At 43.5% G+C, this 13,693-nt stretch overlaps 1 protein-coding gene across 1 annotated transcript in view; it reads left to right on the top strand.

Moving 5' to 3' along the window:
* Nucleotides 1-13,693, top strand: part of MYO5C (myosin VC) — a 108,209-nt gene that overhangs the window by 42,888 nt on the left and 51,628 nt on the right. Inside the window, exons 15-20 of the mRNA XM_068992431.1 lie at nt 2,923-3,006; nt 5,246-5,380; nt 6,214-6,311; nt 7,902-7,988; nt 8,453-8,564; nt 11,597-11,808. Of these exons, the coding sequence (XP_068848532.1) occupies nt 2,923-3,006; nt 5,246-5,380; nt 6,214-6,311; nt 7,902-7,988; nt 8,453-8,564; nt 11,597-11,808 (728 nt within the window). The remainder of the gene's footprint in view (nt 1-2,922; nt 3,007-5,245; nt 5,381-6,213; nt 6,312-7,901; nt 7,989-8,452; nt 8,565-11,596; nt 11,809-13,693) is intronic.

The raw sequence follows: 13,693 nt of genomic DNA, 5'->3' as shown, positions 1-13,693 counted from the left end.
AAGCTATGTCTTTTTTTGACCCTTTGCTTTTTTATTGTCATAATTTATTTATTACTTTGGTAACATAGATTGACTCAAGATGATGGGTTTTCTAGGTGATCTTTGTTTTCCTTGTATGTCTCCAATTTCTTATGGAAAAATGTTACTTTAATTTCAAAAATTATTTAAAAGAAATTACAGAAAGCTTAGAAAATGGAAGGATAAGAAGACAAACACCATAGCCACCTGCCCTTAACCTGCTTTCTCATCTTACTTTCCTTCCACAAGAAAACTCCTGCTCTCTGCTTTATTACCCAGTTGGTGTTACTCCTGTAGCCTGGCCAGCACCTTGGGATCGTGGGCACAGCCTGGGCTTTAGCCGCTGATGCTGTGGGTCAGTCTGCTGGTCGTGCCTGGGTGCCCACAGGGGCAGCGGAGGGGACAGCCAGCTGCTCAGCTCTAATAACCCGTGTGGGTGAGAGGAGTGCTGTTAAACACGATCGCCTTTAGTGCTTTTAGGGCCTTTCAGTGCTTTAGTTTTTCACGTAGGCTCCCGAAGAGATGCACGTGAAATGAGTGTTGATGTATCAAGTTATATTTTCTAGTTGTCCTTTATAATTTCAATTGTGATCCCAAGTGAAAAAAAAAAAAAGGTATCAGATTTCCTGTAAAGCACATATAGGGGATTTACTTCAAGAGACTCTGTCTATAGTACATGGTTTCTGTACATTTAATTCTTGTCATTTGGTACTTCCAAGAGGATCCTCTTAAGAGAGCTAACAATGCTGCATTTTGTGTGGACTGTGGATTGGAAGGAAGAAACCACACATGCTATAGCGTTAGTTTACGTTCTCAATTTAATTAGCCAGGAAAATAAAATTGTCTTCAGAACAAGGCAACTGTGCTTAGATACAGTAAGTCAGCACACTTTACCGTGGTCCTCAGAGCCCCGAAAGAGACACTCAGCTGCCTGTGACACTGTCCCTGCAGACAGTCTCCTGGGAAAGCTCTCTATTTATTACACCTTTGCTTGTTTATCTAGCGGTTCACACATCAGCCTGGAAGAACTTACACAACAGTCCTCGTGCTTTATTCACACAGGTGTATTTACAGACAGCCAGCGTTCCTGGTTCCTATCCCAAACTGTGTACCAGTAAGGATACTTTCCTACCCATGGGACAAAGCAGAGTCCTTGTCAGTGGTCCCTGAACACCCTCTCTGCCTCCACATTCCAGCACCCCAAGAGCCTGTTTGTTCACAATTTTTTAAATGTTATTTTATTTATGAAGAATATCACATTTTAAAATAACAGTCAAGAAATTTGACTATTGTAAATAGTGCTGCAATAAACAACAGGGGTGCAAATATCTTTTTGAATTAGTGTTTTGGTTTTCTTGATACACACACACACACACACACACACACCTGGGAGTGGGATTGCTGGATCAAATGGTAATTCTATTTTTAATTTTTTGCGTAAACTCCATACTCTTTTCCATAGTGGCTGCACCAGTCTCCATTCCCACTGACAGTACACGAGTGTTCTCTTTTCCCCACATCCTTACCAACACTTGTTATTTGTTGTCTTTTCAATGATAGCTATTCTGACAGGTGTGAGGTTTACCTCACTGTGGCTTTGATTTGCATTTCTCCAGTGATTAGCAGCACTGAGTATCTTTTCATGTGCCTGGTGACCATCTGTTTGTCTTTTTTGGAAAAATATCTATTCAGATTCTCTGCCCATTTTGAAATAGGATTCTTTTTTTGTAGTTGAGTTGTATAAGTTCTTATATTTTGGATATTAATCCCTTATCAGATATCATTTGCAAATAATTTCTCCGTTCAGTAGGTGGCCTTTTTGTTTTGTTGATAGTTTCCTTTGCTGTGTAAAAACTTCTTAGTTTGGTGTAGCCTGACTTATTTTTGCTTTTGTTTCCCTGGTCTGAGGAAACATATCCTCCAAAGTATTAATAAGACCAGTGTCAAAGAGCATGCTACCTGTGTTCTCTTTTACAAGTTTTATGTTTTCAGGTCTTAGATTTAAATTTTAATCCATTTTGAATTTATTTTTGTGCATGATGTGGGAGTAGTCCAGTTTGATTCTTTTACATGTAGTTGTCCAGTTTCCCCAACATCACTTATTGAAGAGGCTGTCTTTTCCCCACCGTATGTTCTTGCCTTCTTTGTCATAGATTAACTGACAATAAAAGTGTGGGTTCATTTCTGGGCCCTCTACTCTGTTATACTGATTTATGTGTCTGTCTTTATGCCAGTGCCATACTGGTTTGATGACTGTAGCTTTGTCACTAACTAGAGATTTGAATATTTAAGGAGCCACTCTGGCTACGTTGTTGTTAGGGATTCAAGAAGCCTTATGAATCAGAAAGGGCTTCATGGAGGGTTTTTCTAAACCAAACTCTAACCCACTGCAAATCTGACTCTAAGGGTTTTGTGCCTTGGAAAGCTGTGTGGTCAGCTGGTCAGTTTTTCTTTTCTTTCTACCACATTAATGATGATTCAGGAAGACATTTCTGTTTGAACTCAAAGGATACCACTGAGCTTTTCTCCTCCTCCTGGTGACTTCAAAGGCAAAGAGAACCCTATGTGAGGTCTTCTTGTATTAATTGCACATATAACAGGGAACAGTCAGTCACCTGTGGCCAGTGGGAACTAACAGGTGAGTGTAGGTGACTGTAGAGTGGCCAGTGAGAAATCCAGGCAGTGGGAGAGCGTGGTGCTTTCCATCAGGTGACACAGCCCCGGCTTTCCAAGCTTTCTATAATATAATAAGGTTGCTGAGACAAACAGAAACTGAATCTCTTTTTAAAACATGCTTTTATAGCCCCTTCATTAATCTTTCTTTAAAAAAAAAAAAAAGAAACTTGTGGTACTTAGATGCTGTCAGCTTTTGCCTCTTTGGAAATAACTCCTTTGTTTGCATAGGTAGAGTATAAATGTGAAGGTTTCCTTGAGAAGAACAGAGATACCGTCTATGACACACTGGTTGAAATCCTGAGAGCAAGCAAGGTTTGTAAAGTCCTAAAGGGTAGTTAATGTTATCACTGCGTATTTGACATGGACCTAGATGTGTATCAAGAGAAAGAAACATGTGCGTGTTATCTGTCTTGTAACAACAAATTGTAGCTTCTACATACAAAAAGTCATCCTCATTAGTATAGTGGTGAGTATTTTATTTTATTTTTATTTTTAGAGAGCTTTTTAAAATATAATTTAAAACTATTTTGTGCCAGTACAATATATTAATTTTACAAATCTAAAATTTTATCTACACTTAAAGTATTTGCAAAAACCATACATCCTTCTTCAGCTTTATTGCACACTATCTATAAGAAAATACTAATTAAATTAGAAAATATAAAAATGCTTTCAATATAGAAGAGACAATCTAATTTTAAAGACAATACTGTATAAGAATGTCTACCCAGAAAACAAAAAACTTTCACAGGATAGCAAGCTGGCCAGATGCTTCAGAAGAGCCAGTACTAGTCCAAGATACTTAATCCCAACTGTATCATCCTTCTTCATCAGAAATCTAGATGCCACTTGAGGTGGTTTCATATACAAACAAAAAATGACCATTTTAGAATTGGCACTAAAATATGTTTCTAGCTTCTGAGAGCATTCAAATTTTCACTACATGCAACATCAAAAATCAAATGTGCCAAAGACAGAGAGGAAGGACAGCGAAGATGATCATTTAAAAAGTCATTCACACTTTATACCTTCACTCCGATATTTATACGGCACATACCATACACCAAGCACTGTCCTAAACTCTGGGGAAACAGCAGTGAACCAGACAGATAGGGTTCCTGACCTCAAGGAGCTCAGGGAGCGACAGGGAGCAACATACCTCCAAGATGAGAGCAATTCACGGGAGTCAGTGCTAAGTGCGTGCTCAGGAAACCAAAGCAAGGCAGAGCGCTGCTCTGAGAACGTGAGCTCCTTGAATCCGTGGTACCATGTGCTGAAGTGTCACCTTAAGAGTGACTTCTGGCTTTTTCTTTTCCTCCTTAAACATTTTTCTCAATTTAAGAATTTTAAGAACTCAAATTCTTAAAGTTTGAGAATAAGGATGTTTCATACACAGTCCTTCATATTTTGTGAAGATTTGATTATCATACTTATTTTCCTTGTTTTTGAAGGTCTCTTGTCCTTTGTTAATGCTCAGGTGTTTTGACAATTTCCCGAATAAGCCTGAGCACTTCCCCTAATGGTCATAAATAAATCACAGGCCATGGAAACTTCAGTTATTAAAATTGATTTATGATAGAGAATTCAATGTAGAAATAGTCTGTATTTTGTGCACCAAATTAGTTGACGTAATTCACTGATTGTTTACTCACCCCAGGACAGCTTGGTGTCCAGCATGCTGAATTCCTCAAGAGGGATTCAGATTGCCATGAAGCACAGATGGGTCTCTCCACTAAACCCACAAGCTATCAGAGGCCTGGGAATTTCAGATTCACTTGTTCCATGGGGGCTACAGGATACATCAGGCAAGAATTCTCCCCCAGAGGAGATTCTCAATGTCTCATTTAAAAGAAGAAAACATAAGGTCTTCTCCAAGAGATAAGGCATTTAAAGGAAAAAGTGATGCGGAGTAGAAAGTAGTGTCTTAAAAAAAAGTACAGATTAAAGATTAAGATAACTCAGAGGAAGTTGGAATTAATACATACTGGGATACCAGGAAAGGTATTCTGAAAGGAGTGGGGCTGGGAAATATTATAATAGAACCTTAAAAAATGGGTAGGGTTTAGATAGCGTTACCAACTCATTGGACATGAATTTGAGGAAATTCTAGGAGACGGTGGAAGACAGAGGAACCTGGCAGGCTGCAGTCCATGTGGTCACAAAGAGTCCAGCACAACTCAGTGACTGAACAACAGTTAAATCTGTAGGGCTGAGAATGTGAGGTTAGGAGGGGAGAGATTCCGAGTGCAGAGGCAACATGCGCCAAGGCACAGAAGGAGGAGGATCATCTCATTTTCTGACTCTTGGAGTGATACCCACATACAGACAGACATTCACATGGTTTGCTTCCTGCTCTCATTCCTGGGAAAGAAACCGTCAGTCATCCCCAGTGAGGGCGACCCCCTTGGGGAACTGAGATTTGGCCAGGATTGTTATTTTACCCACCACTAGTTTAGACAGGTTGGGATTATGTTGACCTTTTCCTCGATTATACCAGCTAAGGACTGTGGGCAAACACTTTTGACATTAAAACCCTCTCTGTTCTTCCTAGTTTCATCTCTGTGCCAGCTTTTTTCAAGAAAATCCGGTTCCTTCTTCCCCGTTTGGTTCAGCGATCACAGTGAAATCTGCAAAGCCAGTCATCAAGCCAAACAACAAGCATTTCCGGAGCACCGTGGGGAGCAAGGTACCCAGAGAGTGGCTGAGGGCCCAGCCAGGCTGAGGGCAGGGATCAGGGCTGGGTGAGACCATTATGGGCCTGGACACTGTGCTGTACTCAGTCGTATCTGATTCTTTGTGACCCTTTGGACTATAGCCTGCTAGGCTCCTCCCTCCATGAGATTCTCCAGGCAAGAATACTGGCGTGGGTTGCCATCCCCTCCTCCTGGGGATCTTCCAGACCAGGGATCAAACCCATGTCTCTTATGTCTCCTGCACTGGCAGGCAGATTCTTTACCATTGCATTACCTAGGAACCCACAGACATGGGCACTGGCACTGGGCTTCTTCAACCCTAATATGAATGCAAAGAAGAGTAGTAGATCATTGCCATGGTGCCTCCACCTCTAAGGCTACACGCACCTGAGCAAACTGTATGTTTGCACAATAACCTGACTCACTAAGCCCTTGGCTACTGGGGAGTAGTGGACAGAGAACTGCTCTGTCCATAAAAGTAGGATATGCTGAGATAAACCCAGTCATAGACTAAAACCTTTCATAATGGATGTTTATGCATGAACTTCATTTTCCTCTTCTTGAGGTGAACCTCTCTTTTTAACTTTCTATTTTGTACTGGAGTATAGCTGATTAACAATGTTGTGATAGTTTCAGATGAATGGCAAGGGGACCCAGCCATACATATACATGTATCCATTCTCCCCCAAACTCCCCTCCCAGCCAGACTGCCACACAACATTGAGCAGAGTTCCCTGTGCCATACAGTAGAGGCCCTTTTTCTCTTTTAACCTTCATCTAAGCATTATATTCAGGGCGATGTTTGCCGCCTGACCTTGTTTCCTAGTTCCGCAGCTCTCTGTACTTGCTCATGGAGACTCTCAACGCCACCACTCCCCACTATGTCCGATGCATTAAGCCAAATGATGAGAAGCTGCCCTTTGAGTAAGTGTTCTGCAACAGAGGAGGGTGGGGGCAAACACCGAGAAAGCCGTCTCTGTCATGATGTTGGAGAATTTGCTTATAATTGTCTAGAGCTTTACTATTTCTGGGTTTTTAAATGATTCAAAACAAGTCTGCCCTCTAATCTGGTATTAGTTCAACCCCTCTGGCTAAGCCGGCTCATCTCTGGGATTAAGCAAAGGGGCTAGATCTGAAAGAATTATTCTACAGCTAGAGCTTATGCAACTGAGAAAGCCAGAACATTTTCCTTGATGGTAGGAATTTGTATGTGTTTGCAGGAGAAAGGCTGTAGAGGGGTCTGAAGTTTTGCCTTCAAACCTGGCATGAGGTCTTAGGCTTGTTCTTTGGGGCCCCAAGAGGAAGACCCGAACCCACGAGTATAAGTTACAGAGGGTCTCTTAGGTGACTCGAGTTGAGAGGCACCTTAGGGGCTGCACTGTCCTGTGTCTGGGGTGCTCAGAGGGTCAGACCTAAGCCAGAGGGCCACCTGTGGCGTGTCTTAAACAGGAAACGTAGCAACATGTAGGTGCTCGGATGGGTGAACTTGGATGTTTCTCTCACTCTGGTTGCATTTCCCCACAAAGCTGCTCCCTGCCATCTTGGTCAGAATCAGCTGCTCCCAGAGGAGATGCTTTCAGTTCTTCCCCATTGAGAATAATGTTTACTGTGGGTTTATCATACAGGGCCTTTATTATGTGAAAGTAGGTTCACTCTATACCACTTTCTGGAGAGTTTTTATAATAAATGAATGTTGAATTTTGTTGAAAGCCTTTTCTGCATCTATTAAGATTATCATATGGTTTTTTGGAGCCCTCTAGATGGTCATACTATGAAGAATAAAACAGATGTTAAAAAGTTAGTTTGAGGTAAATATTTTGAAAGTCAAATTACTGGAATTAAGTTACTGTGTATCACTTTTAAACATTTATTCATTTGAATCTAAAAACTGAAGCAGATTTTCATGATCTGTTTCTCCTAAATGTTTGTCATTTATTAATTGTTTTCTTACAATAATTTAAAGTTTTTTATCAAGACATAAAATATTTTTAAAATGTTGTGGTTCAAAATTATAGTATCTACAGAACAACAGTTTGGATGTAGACCTAGTGAATATATTCATCTTAGCCCAAGTGATGGCATGCCATCATAATGGAGAATGGCAGAGTAAAGAAGTTATATATTTATGCAAGTATATATATTCTGCTTCATATTTATTATTTTAATAACCTAAATTTCAATAGTTTACTTTTAATTGGAACTATTCTCAAATATCATACATTCTTTGACTATTAATTCACGCTTGATAGTCTTTAGAAAGCTGATTTGAAACTCCAAAAAAAAGAAACAATCAACTGGTCCTTTCTGTGTCCTCAGTGTGGCTTCTGAACTGTTCCACAGAGGTGCCATCCTCAGTGACATCCAACACATATTTATCAAGTATCTGCTGGGCTTGAGGGTCACACAGGCAGATCCTGTTCCCCAAGAGCTCACAGTTGGGGCAGGTCTGCTATACTGTTTGTGGGCCTGTTTGTCAACTATGATGGTTTAATACGTGATCAAATCGTCCTTAAGGTTTGACTCCAAAAGAATTGTTCAGCAGCTGCGAGCCTGTGGTGTCTTAGAAACGATTCGCATTAGTGCCCAGAGCTACCCTTCTAGGTATGTTGTCAGTTCCTCATCTGGGGGGAAAAGTGTCCAACTTCCGGTCCGTGCTGAGAACCGAGGGAGGAACTGCCTTGTGTTCAGTCAGATCTGTCCATAAGATATCCCACCGTGCTGTGGGAAGGTCAGAGAGGGTGATAGACGGGCAGCATGGTAGACAGAGGCCACCGTCCCCACCCGCCACCCCATCTGTCCTAGTGAGGGTCACCTGCTGCCTCCCCAGGGCTCCTGGGACAGGGAGCTGGAGGGGGTGCGGGAGACAGTTGTTGAAGTGGAGCATTAACAAAAGTCATCCAGGGAGCACACAAGTGTGCTCAGGTGAGGCTTGGGCGGTGTCCCAGCAGCTCTGGGTCAAAGGTCAAGGCCATGTCCCCAAAACAGTGGCAAGTAAGCCTGTGGGGTCCACAGACAGCACGTGCTTTCCTCCAGCCTGCCTCCTCAGGTCTGCCTTGGTTTTCCAGGTGGACATACATTGAGTTCTACAGCCGCTACGGGATCCTCATGACCAAGCAGGAGCTTTCTTTCAGCGATAAGAAGGAGGTGTGCAAAGTGGTCTTACACCGGCTCATCCAGGTCAGTCCTCCTTCCTGGAATCATGGGCTCCCAAGCACTTGCCTCATCTTTGCCTGTGTCTCAGGGCCATAACTGTCATGAATGCCTGGGAAGAAAGATGTACCCGAGTGTCTGTGTGCTAAGGAGGTCAGAGCAGACTTATTCATGGGGCTTCATCTCCCAACAGCAGGACTCACCTTCAGGGTCCCTCCCCTACCCCACCAAGTCCTCCTGTCCTGCTGTACTCTCCTGCAACCCACTGACTTCTGTGGGCCTAACTTATGTTACACACTCAGCTAGGCAGTCATTAAGCCAGGTCGTGACTCTCAGTGTGGATTTAAAAGGTTGCTGAAGCCATGAGTTTTGACAGAAGAGAAATGAGGGAAGTAGCTCTGATAGCCAGGAGAGGAGTGGTATCCAGTTCAGTTCAGTTCAGTCACTTCAGTCGAATCTTTGCGACCCCATGGACTGTAACACGCCAGGCCTCCCTGTCCATCACCAACTCCCAAAGTTTACTCAAACCCGCATCCATTGAGTCGGTGATGCCTTCTCCTTCTGCCCTCAATCTTTCCCAGCAACAGGGTCTTTTCAAATGAGTCAGCTATTCACATTAGGTGGCCAAAGTATTGGAGTTTCAGCTTAAACATCCGTCCTTCCAATGAACACTCAGGACTGATCTCCTTTAGGATGGACTGGTTGGATCTCCTTGCAATCCAAGGGACTCTCAAGAGTCTTCTCCAACACCACACTTCAAAAACATCAATTCTTTGGTGCTTAACTTTCTTTACAATCCAACTTTCATATCTATATGTGACTACTGGAAAAACCATAGCCTTGACTAGATGGATCTTTGTTGGCAAAGTAATGCCTCTGCTTTTTAATATGCAGTCTAAGTTGGTCGTAACTTTCCTTCCAAGGAGTAAGTGTCTTTTAATTTCATGGCTGCAGTCACCATCTGGAGTGATTTTGGAGCCCCCAAAAATAAAGTCAGCCACTGTTTCCATTGTTTCCCCACTTATCTGCCATGAAGTGATGGGACCGGATGCCATGATCTTAGTTTTCTGACTGTTGAGCTTGAAGCCAACTTTTTGACTCTCTTCTTTCACTTTCATCAAGAGGCTTTTTAGTTCTTCTTCACTTTCTGCCATGAGGGTGGTGTCATCTGCATATCTGAGGTTATTGATATTTCTCCCGGCAATCTTGATTCCAGCTTGTGCTTCCTCCAGCCCAGCGTTTCTCATGATGTACTCTGCATAGAAGTTAAATAAGCAGGGTAACAATATACAGCCTTGACGTACTCCTTTTCCTATTTGGAACCAGTCTGTTGTTCCATGTCCAGTTATAACTGTTGCTTCCTGACCTGCATACAGGTTTCTCAAGAGGCAGGTCAGGTGGTCTGGTATGCCCATCTCTTTCAGAATTTTCCACAGTTTATTGTGATACACACAGTCAAAGGCTGTGGCATAGTCAATAAAGCAGAAAGAGATGTTTCTCTGGAACTCTCTTTCTTTCTCGATGATCCAGCAGATGTTGGCAATTTGATCTCTTGTTCCTCTGCCTTTTCTAAAACCAGCTTGGATATCTGGAAGTTCACGGTTCACATATTGCTGAAGCCTGGCTTGGAGAATTTTGAGCATTACTTTACTAGCGTGTGAGATGAGTGGAATTGTGCAGTAGGTTGAGCATTCTTTGGCATTGCCTTTCTTTGGGATTGGAATGAAAACTGACCTTTTCCAGTCCCATGGCCACTGGAAAACACTCCCACGTTGTCCAAATTTGCTGGCATATTGAGTGCACCACTTTCACAGCATCATCTTTGAGGCTTTGAAATAGCTCAACTGAAATTCCATCACCTCCACTAGCTTTGTTTGTAGTGATGCTTCCTAAGGCCCAGTTGACTTCACATTCTGGGATGTCTGGCTCTAGGTGAGTGATCACACCATCATGATTATCTGGGTCATGAAGATCTTTTTTGTATAGTTCTTCTGTGTATTCTTGCCACCTCTTCTTAATATCTTCTGCTTCTGTTAGGTCCCTACCATTTCTGTCCTTTATTGAGCCCATCTTTGCATGAAATGTTCCCTTGGTATCTCTAATCACCTTGAAGAGATCTCTAGTCTTTCCCATTCTGTTATTTTCCTCTATTTCTTTACTCTGATCACTGAGGAAGGCTTTCTTATCTCTCCTTGCTATTCTTTGGAACTCTGCATTTAAATGGGTATATCTTTTCTTTTCTCCTTTGCTTTTCACTTCTCTTCTTTTCACATCTATTTGTAAGGCCTCCTCAGACAGCCATTTTGCTTTTTTGCATTTCTTTTTCTTGGGGATGGTCTTGCTCCATGTGTCCTGTACAATGTCATGAACCTCCGTCCATAGTTCATCAGGCACTCTGTCTATCAGATCTAGGTCCTTAAATCTATTTCTTACTTCCAGTGTATAATCATAAGGGATTCGATTTAGGTCATACCTGAATGGTCTAGTGGTTTTCGTCATTTTCTTCAACTTAAGTCTGAATTTGGCAATAAGGAGTTCATAATCTGAGCCACAGTCAGCTCCTAGTCTTGTTTTTGCTGACTGTATAGAGCTTCTCCATCTTTGGCTGCAAGGAATATATCAGTCTGATTTCGGTGTTGGCCACCTTGTGATGTCCATGTAAAGACTCTTCTCTCCTGTTGTTGGAAGAGTGGTGAAGAGACGCCACATGAAGACAGAAATGAAGCCTTTCCAGGCACCTCTGCTCTTCTGTGAAAACCACCTATAAGTGGCTGGAGCTCCCCAGCAGCCCAGTTGAGAATCACCCACAATGCAAACATCCCTCCTCATCCCAAGACACACCCCTCACACTCCTGTCCACTTCTTCTCCCAAAGAGTCTTTAAACAAAAAAGGTAAAACATAAACTTCCAGGTCACAATCAGAAGTTTTCCTCTTTATGTCAAAGAACAGAGATGTCATAATAATAATATTAGTGGTGTGTTTGAATCTCTAAACATCTTTTCCAAATACTGTAGAAAATCTGACAGTTTGTTCTGATTATGTCATTTTTCTCTTCCAGGATTCTAATCAGTACCAGTTTGGTAAAACCAAAATTTTCTTCAGAGCAGGGCAAGTGGCTTATTTAGAAAAACTCCGGTTGGATAAACTGAGGCAGGGTTGTATTGTGATACAAAAGCATGTCCGTGGCTGGCTGCAGAGAAAAAAATTCCTCAGAGAGAGACGAGCGGCCCTGATCATCCAGCAGTACTTCCGGGGTCAGCAAACTGTGAGGTATGTTGGAACCAGGAGTGAAAATTGAGCGAGTGTTAGTCACTCCGTCATGTCCAACTCTTTGAGACCCCATGATCTGTAGCCTGCCAGGCTCCTCTGTCCATGGAATTCTTCAGGAAGTTGGAAAGTGGATAGCTATTCCCTTCTCCAGATCTGCCAGACCCAGGGATCAAACCTGGGTCTCCTGCATTGCAGACAGATTCTTTACCCTCTGAGCTGGAACCAAGAAAACTTGAGCAACTGTACGACTTTCTTCCCTATCACTTCCAGGGGGTGGGGCCTCTTTTCTCCCAGGACCCAGGCACAGATGTGTGTATGGGTCTACAGGTGGCTGTGCCCTGTGGACAGAGCAGACAGGTGTGTCCTTGGGGGCAGGTGGTGCTGACTCTGCATACTGTCCCCCCATGGCAGAGGTGGCAACCAGGACCTTGATGAGAGAAAGCCCCGATCAGGGTGTTGCTGAAGAAAGCCAGAATTCCTGGTGAGACCAGGTAGAGAGGCTGAGCTGCTAGTCCTTGGGAACTGAAAACGCCTAAGTGTGATCAGGGTCCAAGTGAAGCTTCTGAGTTAGGACACCACTGACCAACCTAACTTGCAGGTAGAGGGGCAGACCATGCCTGAGGAGACCGTGGCAAGGCTCTGCCCGCAAGCAATGAGTCCTCTGGGTAGGGCTGCCCAAGTAGAGGACACAGCCATCCCACCCCTCTGTGAGTGCTCCCAAGAGGCCATCCTGGGATGGCCAGCAAGACGAGCATCCTTCCTGGATAGCATTGTGTGCATCTCTGTGTCTGCCCAGCCTCCCTCCTTCCCTTACTGTGACTGTAGTAGGAGAGCCAGGTTTTTAAAGATAGGCTGTGTAGCTCAGGTTCCCTCATCCTGAGCCTTATGCCTGACCTCCAGCAGTATCTGGGCTTCTCCATGTGACTGACACACTACAGCCTTCATCTCAGCACACCCCAAACTGGGCTTGCCGTTCCACCAGCCTGCCCCTACCTCCTGGCCCACGCTCCCCTAGGCAACCATCTTACATACACTTACAGTCAGCCTCGCTCTCCCTCTCAGGCCTCTGGTTTTAGTTAGTAGCAGGAGTCCCCAGAGCTGGAAAGTCCAGAGTTACTGTCTTCCCCAAACTCATGCTTCCTCCATTTGCCTCCTGTGTCTGTCCCGCTTATTTCATTCCCACACCCCTGCCCTGCATGGAGCCTTCATCATCATTTGTGTTTCACTCTACAGCACAGCCCTCTACCCGCTGCCTCTCCTTCCTGACTTCTAAAGCAGCACCTCAGAGCTCCTGCTCCTGCCTCTCATGCTTGCGGTGGCCCCTGTTTCCCAGGGAAGGGCACTCAGCCTTTGACATGGTACTCGTGGGTCCCCGTGGCTGGGATGGAGCCATAAGCATGGACGCTCTGGTAGGACCGGGATGATATTTGGCTGGTTGCCCCTGCATCCATATCTAGGACCCAGCACAGTGGCTGTCGCATAGTACGTGTTCAGTAAATACGCATTTTGATAACAAACAGTCCTCATCTATTTTTCTCACCTCACTAACTACCAGTTTTCTCCATGTATCTTATATTCCAGCAACTCCAGACAAATTCTCTTTTTCTGAATGTTTCAGGCACTGCTAGGCTTCCATATCTTCACCTGTCCCTGAGTCTGAAATGCCTTTTCCAGCCTTTACTGTCTTCAGAAATGCTACTTTTCTGTCGAGCCTGGCTGACATGTCAGTTCTTCCCAAGCAGAATGATAGTTCAGTAAGATCTCCCTTACAGATCTTTTAGTAGTAATTTTATTTTCCTTCTTATCTCACTTGACCATTTCTAAGTCTGTTTTACAAGGTAGTAAACTCTGCAGGTAAGAACTTTTTCCTCACCTCCAGGCCGTC

The sequence above is a fragment of the Capricornis sumatraensis genome, chromosome 2, assembly GCF_032405125.1.
Source record: "Capricornis sumatraensis isolate serow.1 chromosome 2, serow.2, whole genome shotgun sequence".
NCBI classification, from domain to species: domain Eukaryota; kingdom Metazoa; phylum Chordata; class Mammalia; order Artiodactyla; family Bovidae; genus Capricornis; species Capricornis sumatraensis.
Note: the sequence above shows the minus strand (reverse complement) of the source record. Positions and strands in the feature narration are given on the sequence as shown.